Genomic DNA, 14,549 nt, shown 5'->3' with positions numbered 1-14,549 from the left:
TATATTTGTCTTTGCAGTAAACCTTATATGGGAAATAGTTCTTGGCCTTTAATAGAATATTAATACCAAAATAAGTTGTAGCTGGAGGAGGATCTAATAATTTATGGATTCTACTACAGATCAACACCAACAAAAGTTGAAGACGACATCAAGCCAACTGACGTTCAACTATCTGCTACAGCCGCTGTCTAAAACGCTCATGCCTAAAAACAACTGACTGCAATCGATATGACTGTTCTGTTTTTTTTTTTTTTTAAAAAAGTGTGCAGCAGGAAAAAATAAGTCGAAGAAATTGGTGTAATTGTAACTTGTCTTGTAAGCAGTTGGCACGCTGCCAGGGGCTGCTATGCTCAGCAGTTTGGGTTAGTTTTGGGTATGTGCGAGGCTTATCAAGGCCCAAATTTAAAAAAAAAAAAAAAAGTGGGAAGCTACCTCTTATCAGAGCTAGTTTTGGGTGTGAACAAGGCAGGCCCAAATAGAAAACCCAAAAAATTTCGAAAACTACACTCTATCAGAGCCAGGTTTCGATCCTGGGACCTGTGGGTTATGGGCCCACCACGCTTCCGCTGCGCCACTCTGATGTTTGATCAACGTTTCGTTATAATTTTATTCAAAGTTAAGTCTAGACCCATTGACTGAATTATTTTAAAAAATCCCATGCCTCCTTAAAATTTGCTCAAACACTCATTTTAATACCATCTATGTCAAATTCTCTTTTAATAATTCAGTATAAATGAACAAGAGCTGTTTGATATAGATTGTTATTAGGCCAAAGGATTATTTTCCAACCAAGTTTAGTTGTATTCCTAAAGTTATATCTGTAAAATTTAAAAACTCAAAGTCTCAATCGTTGACCAATTAGGATTAAATTTTTTTGTTAGAAATATGAATAAAATCATTATTTTACTAATAATATTAAAAATATATATAACAAATCATGCCCAACTTGTGGGTTGATTAGGTCATACCGCAAGTTAACTTGACTCGGCATGATACTATAGTTGTATCGTAAAAAAGATTTTGATATATTTTGTTTGGCTACTATGCAACTTATGCGCCCACAGCAACCCTTGGTCTAGCCAAAAATAATAATAATGTTATAAAATTAATTAAGCAAGTATAAAGGATAAAGAAATGAAAGGAAGAAATAGCAAAGGAGAAGAGAGCAAGACTATGAAACTTTATTTCTGGATGAAGAAAAGAGAAGAGAAATCTCTATATCTACATGAAGAGAGGAGGGGGGATTTATAGGCAATTTGCCGCCCCTCCAGTCAACAAAGGAAGCAAATTTCCAAGCTAATTTTCCAATTTCATTAATGCATTCATACTCCTTTGGTTTCTCTTGCGTAAGCCTTGCCATTTTCTTCTTTCTCTAATAAATGAATTCCCACTGCCTTTTTGGACTTGCTTTGGTTGAAAGCCACCTGGTTTTATAACACTCTCCCTTGGATTTCCACCACTTACAGATAATTATATTAACTTTGCTAAAGAAAAACCCAGTGGGATAAAAACCAAAACGAAGAAACATAATTATTAAATGTTCTGTAAGTTGGCGTTGGACGTGCTTAAACTGCCTCATTAAAAACCTTACTAAGAAAACCCAGTGGGACAAAACCTAGTGAAGGGAAAAAGAGTACAGTGCACCTTTTGTCCAATATTTGATAAACTTCAAAATTTTGTTTGATGAATGCTCCCCCTGATGAACGCTCCCCCTCTTTGTAGTAGGATTAACTTGGTTGCTTGTTGAGCCGCCGTATACCGATATTATACACTAACTTCTTAAATGTTGATGTCGGTAGTGTTTTAGTGAACAAATCTGCAAGATTCTCACTGGATCTGATTTGTTTGACATCAATCTTTTTACTCTGCTGGAGCTCATGAGTGTAAAAGAACTTTGGTGAGATATGTTTGGTTATGTCTCCTTTGATGTACCCACCTCTAATTTGGGTTATACATGCTGCATTGTCTTCATATAATATGGAAGGAGTGTTTGTTGTAGAAGTAAGACTGCATGCATTCTGAATATGATGGATGGCAGACTGTAACCATATACATTCTCGGTTGGCTTCATGGAGAGCTAAAATTTCTGAATGATTTGAAGAAGTTGCAACCAAGGTCTACTTGGTGGAGCGTCATGATATAGCTGTGTTATTATAAGTGAAAACATATCCCGTTTGTGAACGGGCCTTATGGGGGTCAGAAAGATAACCAGCATCTGCATATCCAACCAAACTAGGATTTTTAGGGGATTTGACAGAATATAATAATCTCAAATCTCTAGTTCCACAAAGGTAATGGAGTATATGTTTGATTCCGTTCCAATGGCGACGAGTTGGTGCAGAGCTAAATCGGGCCAATAAATTAACTGCGAAGGATATATCCGGTCTTGTGCATTGGGCTAAATATAATAAGGCTTCAATGGCATTAAGATATGGTACTTTAAGATCAAGTATCTTTTCATCTTCTTCTTTAGGACGAAATGGGTCCTTTTTTGGATCAAGAGACCGAACAACCATTGGGGTACTCAAAGGATAAGTCTTATCCATATTAAAGCGTTTTAATAATTTTTCAATATACGATGATTGATGGATAAGTATTCCATTTGAATTGTGCTCGATCTACAGGCCGAGACAATATTTTGTTTTTCCCAAATCCTTCATTTCAAATTCTTTTTTCAGATATTCAGCAGTTTTTGAGAGCTCTTCAGGAGTCCCAATTAAATTCATATCATCAACATAAACTGTCACAATAGCAAATCCTGATTCTAACCTTCTAATAAAGACACATGGGCATATAGGGTCATTCACATAACCCTCTTTTTTCAAATATTCACTGAGGCGATTGTACCACATACGTCCAGATTGTTTTAATCCGTACAATGATCGTTGTAATTTAATTGAGTACAAGCCTCTTGAATTGACCTTTTTTGCTTCAGGCAATTTGTATCCTTCAGGGAGTTTCATATAAATTTCAGCGTCTAAATTTCCATACAAATAAGCAATAACTACGTCCATTAGACGCATATCCAGTCCTTCAGAGACTGTTAAACTGATTAAATATCTAAATGTAATTATATCCATCACAGGTGCATATGTTTCATCAAAGTCTATACCGGGCCTTTGGGAAAAGCCTTGGGCTACAAGTCTGGCTTTATATCTAACAATTTCATTTTTCTCATTTCTTTTTCTCACAAATACCCATTTATATCCAACGGGTTGTACGTCTTCAGGTATTGGAACTACAGGCCCAAACACTTGACGTTTTGCTAGAGAAGTTAATTCTGTTTGAATTGCTTCTTCCCATTTAGGCCAATCATGTCTTTGTTTGCACTCAGCCACAGTACGTGGCTCAAAATCATCATCATTCAGAATTTCAGTAGCTACTGCAAATGAGAATATATCATCAACTATAATTGTTTCACGATTCCACATTTTTTGTGTATGAACATAATTTAAAGATATTTCAATATTCTCATTTTTCTGTTCTTCAGGATTTTGTACCACTTCAGGGGTTTGTGCCACTTCAGAGGCTTGTGCCACTTCAGGGGCTTGAGTTTCTTCAAGGACCATAACCTCTTCTGGAGGAATATTTGTTTGATTATTTGCCTTTCTTTTTCGAGGAACAGTGTCCTTCGATCCAACAGGTCTACCACGCTTCTGACGTGAGGTAGATGGATCAGTCATGGCTCGAATGGACTGTTCAGCAGTCACATTGATTCTTGCTGGTGTATTAGCAGCTGGAACATGTGATCTTGTCACTTTTGTTGTATCAACAAATGCATCAGGCATTTGGTTGGCAATAATTTGTAATTGCACTATCCTTTGCACTTCAGTTTCACTTTGGGATGTGCGAAGATCTAAATGAAACATGGTAGGTACATACCAAGTAAGTTCATGCCTAACTTTAAGAGGCATTTTCTTTTCTCCTAAAGATGGGAAAGTTGTCTCTTTAAAGTGACAATTTGTAAATCGTGCAGTAAAAAGATCACCTGTTAATGGTTCTAGATATCTGATAATAGATGGTAAATTATATTCAACATATATTCCCAAATGACATTGGGGTCCCATTTTTGTGCGTTGAGGGGACGCAATAGGGACATATACAACACAACCAAATATTCTCAAATGAGATACATTAGGTTGGTAACCAAAAACCAATTGTAAGGGAGAATATTGATGATAAGAAGAAGGTCGCAAGTGAATTAACGCTGCAGCATGTAATATAGCATATCCCTACATAGAAGTAGGTAATTGACTTTTTAATAATAAAGTACGTGTAATTACCTGGAGTCGTTTGATAAGAGACTCGGGTAATCCATTCTGTGTGTGGACATGCGGGACTGGATGTTCAATCTCAATTCCCATAGACATGTAATAATCATCAAATGTTTTGGATGTAAATTCACCAGCATTATCTAGCCGTATTGACTTGATCGAATAATCTGCGAAATGTGCCTTTAATTTGATAATTTGTGCTAACAGTTTAGCAAATGCAACATTTCGAGTAGGCAATAAACAAACATGAGACCATCGTGCAGATGCATCAATTAAGACCATAAAATAACGAAATAACCCACTTGGTGGGTGAATGGGTCCACATATATCCCATTGAATCCTTTGTAGAAATGATGGGGATTCACCTCCAATTTTGAAGGGGGATGGTCTTATTACTAATTTGTCTTGAGAACAGGCGATGCAGAATTGTTCACTAGACAATAAAATTTTATGATTCTGTAATGTATGTCCATGTGAATTTTCAACAATCCTACGCATCATTGTAGATCTTGGGTGACCTAAACGATCATGTCAAAGCATAAATGCTTTTGGATCAACGAACTTCTAGTTCGTTACTGCGTAGGTCTCAATTGCCTTTATGGTTGTATAATACAATCCAGATGATAAAGCAGACAATTTTTCTAGTATAAGCCTTCTTCTGGAGGCATTACTAGTTATACAGATGAATTCTGCACCATTTTCACTCATGGTTTCAAGATGATAACCATTTTTTCTTATATCTTTAAAACTTAGTAGATTTCTTCTGGATCTACTTGAATATAATACATCATTGATGTTTAATTTGGTCTCATTGTTTAACATAATTGTGGCTCTTCCGGAGCCTTCTATCAGATCAATTGATCCTGATATGGTGGTTACTTTAGCTTCAATTAATACTAAAGATAAGAAAAATTTCTTTTCCTTAAGAATTATGTGCGTTGTTGCACTATCCACCAAACATATGTCTCTCACATCAGCTTTTGAAGTCAACGCTTTAATTTTGGAGTCCATTTCCTTTCATTTAAAAATTACGTTAGTTATAACGTACACAAAATATTGAAAAGAAGAGAACATGACAATAAAATACAAAATAATATGCATGACTCTAAAATAAATATATATGATGGATTTAATTATAAAAAATTTTGGGTATTTCATACTCATAATAACTACTTCTGATAGTTACGTTCACTTCAGGGAACGATGTATAATGAGAAAATATTAATTTAGAATTTCTTTTCTGATATTGGTACTACAGGAGCAAAAATAAAATGTAGAGAATATTTTATCTTCCACATTCAGGAAAAGATTTTGAATATTACAGAATTATACTAAATATAGAGTCATTGTATTCATATTTCGGCTTGTAATCCTTCAGAGATATGATGCCAAAAGATAATAGCTTTGTATTTGTCCTTCTGGGATATTTTATTTAGTTAGTTTTTCAAGACTCACAAATTCTAGGTAGAGACTCATGTAAAAAGCTCATTTAATATTATCTATCTAATTTTAGGAACTTCAGGTTCAATTATTGTCATATTTACAAAACTTCTGGTTTTGTAAACAATATATATGAGTTAATCTTTGAAACTTCAGGTTCAAATATTATTTCATATTTACAAAACAGCTGATTTTATAGGAGAAATATTGGGATTAATTTTGGAAGCTTCAGGTTCATATATTATCTCATATCTACAAAACTTCTGGTTTTGTAATTAGTATTCAGAATATTATAATACGTATTCTGATTATGTTTTGAACTTCAAGTCCATATTTTTCACACTTTATGCAAACTTCAGGTTGTAAAGGTGATATCATTATTAAAATAAAGACTTTGATGAAACTGGGGACTTCCAACCCATATATATGAAACTGGGGACTTCCGGCCCATATATATGTATTCTCATGATTTTACAAACTTCAAGTTGTAAATCGTAAAACTCGAGACTTCGGGCCCATGTATGTGATTTTCTCACGATTTTACAAGCTTCAGGTTGTAAATCGGATATAAATAAAAATAAATATTCGAATAAATAAAGATGCGAATAAATAAATATTCAAATAAATGAAATACAATAAAAATAAACATTTAAATAATATTAGGACTTCCAGTCCAGATTCTTGGTTTTGTAAGCTTTAGGTTACAAATAATATTTATGACTTCAGGTCACAAATTTATAATTTCGTAAACTTCGGGTTACGAATGTTATTCAGGATATCAGATCCAGATTAATGATATTCAGGACTGCAGATCTAGATTCATAATTTTGTAAACTTCAAGTTACAAATAAGATTCAGAACTTTAGATTCAGATTTATGATATTTCAAACTTCAGGTCTAAATTCATAATTTTGTAAACTTCAAGTTACAAATAATATTCAGGACTTCAGATCCAGATTCAAGAGTTTCAAGACTTCAGGTCCATATTTACAATTTTACAAACTTCGGGTTGCAAATTTGTATGATTATAAATAAAAATTAAGCAGAAATATAACAGAAATTAAAAGTCAACTAGGACATCACAATTGAGATATCCGTATTTATAATATTTAAGCAGCATAACAACATAATAGAAAGATATAATATACCTGAGCTGATCGTGCTGATAACGTGTTATAAAATTAATTAAGCAAGTATAAAGGATAAAGAAATGAAAGGAAGAAATAGAAAAGGAGAAGAGAGCAAGACTACGAAACTTTATTTCCGGATGAAGAAAAGAGAAAAGAAATCTCTATATCTACATGAAGAGAGGAGGGGGGATTTATAGGCAATTTGCCGCCCCTCCAGTCAACAAAGGAAGCAAATTTCCAAGCCAATTTTCCAATTTCATTAATGCATTCACACTCCTTTGGTTTCTCCTACGTGAGCCTTGTCATTTTCTTCTTTCTCTAATAAATGAATTCTCACTGCCTTTTTTGACTTGCTTTGGTGGAAAGCCACCTAGCTTTATAACAAATAAAAATTTTTTCATTCTTTTCTTCAAAATTTTTTCTATATAAACACCTTTTCCCTCCCAAAATTTATATATATGCTCTCAATCTCTCAAACTTTCATTTTTCTCAATCTCATATTTTCTCATCAATATCTCATTCTCAAACTCTCTGAATTCATAAACAATGTTTCTTTATGTTTATAATTTAGTTTTTGTTTCAATTTTGTTAATCAATTATTATTTTTCATAATTTTATTTATCAAAATAGTTTATGAATGGATTTAGACTCAAATGAGTTCAATCTGTTTAAATATTATGATGCTGATGATATTATTGATAATTTATATGGAATAGAAGTACGGGCACCAATAAAGGAAAATGAGACAAACAAAAGCTTGATAGAAAGAAAAAGAAATCAAAAATCTATTGTGTGGAATCACTTCAATCAAATATAAGAAATGATCGAAAGAAGATTAATTTATTGAGCAATGTGCAAACACTACGGTTTATATTTAACGTGTGCCAGTTTGGGTGGCATAGGACATCTTTGTCCGCATATTATAAATAATTGTAAAAAAAATTCACGCGAGATGAAAAGGCAACAACAAATTGTTTTCACCAGATCGTGATTCATTAGTCTCGATGCTAGTGCAACAGAAGGTCAAGCGGTTCCCAATACATGGGAGAAATGTTTATTTTTACGTATGATGAAATGAAAATGCAAGACATATCATATATTTGATAAAACAAAAAATAATAACAAAATTATTGAATTAATGTTAAATCATATATTTATTTTATTTAATGGAAGATTATTTCATATTAGATGTGCATGTCATATTATCAATTTAATAGCTTAAGATGGTTTAAGTATGACTAAAGATTAGATATCAACACTTAGACAAGTCATCGTATATATTCAATTATTGTTATTATGGATTTAAACATATTGTAAATTATGTAAGTGGATGGGGTTAAGATGAAAAAGATTAAAAGCAAATGTTCAAATTAGATAAAATTCAACATACTTTATGTTAAAAGCATATAAAAGATATGAAATATTTATAGTACGGTTCTTCAATATCCAACAAAAAAATTTGAAAAATCTTATTTTTTTGACATATTATAATTAAGAGATTATCACGACTCTAATGAGTATGTTAACGATATTTTTAAAGAGTATAAGTATCATAATACTTTTCAAAATATATCTAGACAAAAATGAAACAAAAATTTTAAAAATATTGGACTGAAATTTCTTTACTTTATGTTCTTGCCACTCTTTTAAATCTTATGGCAAAATTATTAAGAGTAAAAAATTTGTTAGATGTTATCAATGATAATTTATTAATTACCAACAATAATTGTATAAACGGTATTCAATATTTTTTATTAAAATTGTATAGTATTTATAAAAATAAAAATAGAAGAAGGGCACAAAGTTCATAACCCGAGGTGAGTTTTGGTAATGTAGGCAAAAAAAAATCACGCATATGGTTGTTTTTGCACAAAGGTAAACACCTTGTGGGTTAGAGTTGAAATTATAGTGAGTTTTATAATTATATTAATATTGATCATTATCCATAAATTATTAAACGATATGGTGATGAGAAATTATATGTTTTGACATGGTGGAAAGTAAATCATGAAAGTTTTCTTGTGCTTGTCGTCATAACCTGAGATCTATTAACCCCTTCAGTGTTTACTATTGTATCAGAATCTATTTTTAATGTAGGTGGATACATGTTGGATAATAGGCGATCTAATTTACACTTATACATGATCGAGACGATCATATGTGTAAAGAATTGAGTGAAAACTAAATTTAAATTACATAATTGAATTGTAGAAAATATCATTAAAGAATTCAAAAATCTAAACATTAAGGACGATTAGATGATAGTATATATATTATACTTATATTTATAATTATATATTATGTAAACTAATTGATTTGTAATATGTTAATATATTTTTTATTATGTAATTATAATATTCTTTTGTCATAAGTGATGAATTATTGAAAAATGTTTAAGGGATCATTCTCAATTTTAGTAATTAAAAAATGATTTTTATTGAATTTTTAATTTACAAAATTAAAAAATAGTTTTAACGGGTTAACCCTCATGTCGACTAGTTTAGGGTCTAGCATGGTGTGAACTTTTATATAGAGGATCGTATCGTGAGCCGATACTTTTCTACAAACTAGTTCAACGTGAAGACCCACAAACTGCAAGGGCCTTAGACCTGACATGGCCCACAATTTCGATGGACCGCATTAAAGTCAACCCAAATTTTTTTATAACTCTAAAAATACCCTCCCAACCTTGTAGGTGTAGGCGCTGGAAGGAAGGTGTAGTGTGCGCGGTGCGTGCGGAGTGCGCACACCCTCGTATATATATATATATATATATATAAACAGAGTGCGGGGGTGCGCACACCCTTTCTTATATATATATATATTAAATAATATAATATAATATTTAAAAAATATAATAAATAAATATATATTAAATATTATAATATTTAATATATATTTATTTATTATATTTTTTAAATATTATATTATATTATTATATATATATATATATATATATATATATATATATATATATATATATATATATATATATATATATATATATATATATATATATATAAGAAAGTGTGCGCGCAGTTGTTTATATATATTATATGAGGGTGCGCGCACTCTGTACGCACTGCACACTAGGCACGCATTGCGCGCACTGCGTACGCAACGCACGCACTGCGTACGCAACGCGCGCACCACATGCACTGCGTATGCACCGCGCGCACTACGCACACACCGCACGCACCACACGCACTCCGCACGCACCGCGTGCACCACACCTTCCTTCCAGGACTTACACCTACAGGGCTAGGAGGGTATTTTTTGAGTTACAAAAAAATTTATTTATAAAAGTAAAACTACTGTGTGTTTGTCTAAAAATATATAAGCGAAAAAATTTTTACCTATTTTAATTAATATCTCGTAAATTTTTTCCTCTAGCAAATCACAATTATGTCCATCAAATTAGATGAAAAACCAGGAAATTAGTGGTTTCATTTTCATTTATTGTTGTTGAAAAGACAAGGTGACTTTCTAAAAATATGGGGGTGGATTTAAACACTATCCCGAAGTAATATCTATATCTGTATCTATATCTAGAGATGTCAATGGGCCGGGCCGGGCTGGCTCCAGCTCGGCCCATCGGGCTAACGGGCCGGGCTGGGCCTAAGGCCCAAACAGTACCGGGCCTTCGGGCCGGGCCGGCCCATTAAAATATAAAAGCCCAAGGCCCGGCCCATATAATAACGGGCCTTAATCGGGCCGGGTTGGGCTTTAATCGGGCCGGCCCGGCCCATTTAATCAATTTTTTTTAAAAAATTTTAATTAACATTTTTTAACATAAATTTTTTTCAATTATTAAAACCGATAACAGTATCCCGAATATTTTATTTATAACTCCTCACTTGTGACGGAAGAATATCGTAGTTATATGATGAAAAATATTATAAATTAATAACATAGTACAAATAAATTAATTTACATACGGTATAAATTACAAAATATAAATAAAATATATCTACTATATAATATTTATTTACTCATCTTTTATATTTAAATCTCTGAATTCTTCAAAAATAAATAATTATTATTTACGAATTTAAATATTTTTTAAAAGAGAGTTAATGAAATTGAAAATAAAATGAAATAATTGAAATTGAGTAATTAAAAGGTTTATAAATAAAAGTGAAAATAAAAAGAAATAAAATAGATTTATTTAAATTTTTTTTTTTTTTTAAAATTATGCAAAGGCTTCTGCCGCAAGGCAGCTCTGCTGCCCAGCCTCCAGGAAAAAAAAACTGCCCAGCCTCCAGGAAAATATATATATATAGCAGACCAAGGCAGAAGCACCGCAAGGCAGCTCTGCTGCCCAGCCTCAGGAAAAAAAAACTGCCCAGCCTCCAGGAAAAAAAATATATATATATACATATAAACAGTATCGGGCCGGGCCGGGCCAGCCCATGGGCTTAATATTAAAGCCCTAGGCCCGGCCCGGTAGGCCCATGGGCCCGGCCCGGCACTCTACAGTGCCGGGCCGGGCTTTATCGTGCCCGGGCTTTTTTTCGTGCTTCGGGCTGGGCCTCCATTTGACCCGGCCCAATTGACGTGTCTATCTATATCTATATCTAATCAAAAATATTTTTCTTTTGCAGAAGGGCAGGCAGCCATAGCATCTCCAAAATCTGAAAATCTGTAATCTTATCCAGAGCCTGAGGACTGAAGTGAGTGTGACCCTTACTCATTTCCAGCACATCCTCAGATTTATTCCCTTGTCACCAAAATCCTACCACCAATTATCTTCCTCTCATACTCCCCTCAAATTTTCATTTTCATTCAAAGCAATCATATGCCTTTCCTTCCCGTTTGAAACAAAACTTTCTAAACTTCATTATGGCTGCTCTTATTTCCTGTAACTTAGTCACTCCAAAATTACCCAACAACCGTTTTCGTTTTGCAACTCACACTGCAGCCACCAACAACCATGCTTGGTTGACTCGGCGTTTTACCCCAACTTGTTCTGTTAATCGTAACCCATGTCAGGTAAGTACATTTTCCACGATTCATTGGATGGGTCTTGTTTAGTTCTCAGTAAGGATTATAACAGAGATTTTTTTTTTCCGCAGAAATTGAAGGAATGTGCAATTTCTTTAGCTTTAGCTGTCGGACTGATTACAGGAGCGCCTTCATTTGCTGATGCAAATCTGAATGTAAATGCAAATAACTTGCCGTTGCCTGATTTGTCTGTGTTAATCTCGGGTCCGCCGATCAAGGACCCTGGTGCATTGTTGAGATACGCCTTGCCTATTAATAACAAAGCTGTGAGGGAAGTACAAAAACCACTTGAAGATATTACAGATAGTCTTAGGGTTGCTGGGGTTAAAGCTCTTGATTCTGTTGAGAGAGTAAGCATTTTAATTTTTTTTTCTTTTTAGTTGAGATAATTAACTGTAGCCTAAGAAAAAACCTTATTCTTGTGTGTGAATGTATAGAACGTGAGGCAGGCATCACGAGCTCTTAAACAAGGTAAGAGTTTGATTGTATCGGGTTTAGCCGAATCAAAGAAGGAGCATGGGCTGGAACTACTTGACAAATTGGAAGTTGGAATGGATGAGTTACAAAAGATTGTGGAGGACAGGAATAGAGATGCTGTTGCACCTAAACAGAAGGAGCTGCTTAATTATGTCGGTGGGTAAGTATCGTTCTATTGCATAAAAAACATACTGAATTGAACATACATCAGTAAAATTGTACCTAAAATTCCGTATTTTGCTCGAAAGTTGGCATAGTTAGGTAAAGCTAAATATCTATGGTGATAAGACGGATTAGAATTTCATTCCTGGGTTTTCTTCCTTATTTGAAAAGGGGATTAACATCTGTGGTCTTCTGTCAAAATGAGGTTCTGTCACTAAGACGAGGAACTTAGTCAAGAGTTCTCTTTCTTTGTCAGCTGAATCACAAGTTGTGAACTAGGATCATTATGTTGTCTTCAATCCAATCCCCATTCTTCATTGGAACCAAGCAGTCTTTAGTAAAGTGAAAACTACTGTATTGGCATTGTTTATGTTGTAGAGGTCATTCCTATGAATATAGATTACTAATGACAATTGGCAATGTCTTACTTCCATAATAACTGTATCCTATTTTGAACATAAAAGTTGGGAGGACTAACAGAAGTGAATCCTCTTAGAATAAACTCTCATATATACCTTGTCATTGACTGCAGCTGAGATCTTCCTGGGGCATTGGGTTTCTGCAGTGTTGAAGAGGATATGGTGGATGGCTTCCCATACGAAGTGCCTGAAGAATACGGAAGTATGCCTCTATTGAAGGGGAGAGCTGCTGTTGATATGAAGGTCAAGTTCAAGGACAATCCTAATTTAGATGTGTGCGTTTTCCGGATAGTTCTAGATGGTTACAATGCACCGGTAACTGCTGGAAATTTTGTGGACTTGGTAGAGAGGCACTTCTATGATGGCATGGAAATCCAAAGAGGTATAAGGCTTATATTAAGTTAGTTTAATTGTGCTGTTGAATTGTTCATATATATTTGTCATGTTAATAAAATAGCATATTGGGGTTTTTGTTGCATTGAAAGAGGAAAAAAAATTAGCATGGATTGACATAAACACCCCCATCGTGAAATGTTTTAATCTAGGTGGCTTTCATCTGCCAAACACTATAACATAGCACTGTTTGGAGAAAATTGTTGCTATACTTGTACTTAGATGCCACGCATGCATGCAATTGGATTCATCTAAATGATTGTCTTGCCTGTTGTAGCTCCCCTTTTGTTTAGCAACTTCTTTCACAATAGACTTGACCAATTTTCCAATTGCTGTAAACAATAAATTGTTTATGGATGCAATTTTTCAGTTTCTATTTATGTGGCCACAACACTAATTACTGCCTTTTTGTATTGGCTGCAGCGGATGGATTTGTTGTTCAAACTGGAGATCCAGAAGGCCCTGCTGAGGGTTTTATTGATCCTAGTACAGAAAAAACCCGGACAATACCGTTAGAAATCATGGTGGATGGGGAGAAATCACCTTTCTATGGAGTAACTTTGGAAGTAAGCTTAAATTCTCCTGCATTTATATAATGTGCTATCACCCTTAGACTCTGTTATAATGCAGAAGTGGCGATCAGGAGTGCTGGCTACCTTTCTGAGAGGATATGTAAAGACATTTAAAATTTCACCTTCGACCATTCCAAACACTTTTCTTAATCTTTTGATGAGAAGTTATCCTAATTTCCTTGAGCACTTGTTTTCGCTTTGCCTTTCTGAAATTTCAATATGATGTGTCTGGACAGGAGCTTGGTCTTTACAAGGCTCAAACTAAGCTTTCATTCAATGCATTTGGAACAATGGCCATGGCCAGAGAGGTGAGTTTTTGAATACCCGTACTGTTTTTCATACATGTCCAGGTACTAGTTTGAAAGCTAATTAGATTCTCCTGAAATATATACTTTCAGGAGTTTGAGAATAATTCTGCATCAAGCCAGGTGTTCTGGCTACTGAAAGAAAGTGAATTAACTCCCAGTAATGCCAATATTTGGATGGGCGGTATGCAGTTTTTGGTTACGTGACAGAAAATGAGGACTTTTTGGCTGATCTTAAGGTTGGTGATGTGATTGAATCAATTCAAGTAGTGTCTGGCCTGGAAAATCTAGTCAATCCAAGCTACAAGATTGCCGGCTAAATAGTTTTGTCACCTATATCAGATAACGGATGTGTGAATCTATTGAAGACTGT

The 14,549-nt window shown here is 34.0% G+C and overlaps 1 protein-coding gene and 1 non-coding gene across 2 annotated transcripts; one reads left to right on the top strand and one right to left on the bottom strand.

Moving 5' to 3' along the window:
- Window positions 1-509: 509 nt before the first annotated feature.
- On the bottom strand, window positions 510-581 carry TRNAM-CAU. The gene has a single exon. It is a non-coding gene; the product is annotated as a tRNA-Met (tRNA).
- Window positions 582-11,434: 10,853 nt separating this feature from the next.
- On the top strand, window positions 11,435-14,462 carry LOC123222907 (peptidyl-prolyl cis-trans isomerase CYP38, chloroplastic-like). Its single transcript, XM_044645928.1, has 7 exons — window positions 11,435-11,836; window positions 11,920-12,198; window positions 12,286-12,485; window positions 13,053-13,288; window positions 13,723-13,865; window positions 14,108-14,179; window positions 14,270-14,462. Exons 1-7 carry the CDS (start codon window positions 11,687-11,689, stop codon window positions 14,381-14,383), a joined length of 1,194 nt encoding a protein of 397 aa, XP_044501863.1. The 5' UTR covers window positions 11,435-11,686; the 3' UTR covers window positions 14,384-14,462.
- Window positions 14,463-14,549: the final 87 nt, after the last annotated feature.

This window comes from Mangifera indica, chromosome 8 (genome assembly GCF_011075055.1).
Source record: "Mangifera indica cultivar Alphonso chromosome 8, CATAS_Mindica_2.1, whole genome shotgun sequence".
Lineage (NCBI taxonomy): Eukaryota > Viridiplantae > Streptophyta > Magnoliopsida > Sapindales > Anacardiaceae > Mangifera > Mangifera indica.
Note: the sequence above shows the minus strand (reverse complement) of the source record. Positions and strands in the feature narration are given on the sequence as shown.

Bases quoted from the DNA above. Each gene is read 5' to 3' on its own strand.
- LOC123222907 (XM_044645928.1), top strand. From the start codon at position 11,687: ATGGCTGCTCTTATTTCCTGTAACTTAGTCACTCCAAAATTACCCAAC. The intron at 12,486-13,052 runs GTAAGTATCGTT...GGGTTTCTGCAG, and splicing joins CTGCTTAATTATGTCGGTGG to TGTTGAAGAGGATATGGTGG. The intron at 14,180-14,269 runs GTGAGTTTTTGA...ATATACTTTCAG, and splicing joins CAATGGCCATGGCCAGAGAG to GAGTTTGAGAATAATTCTGC.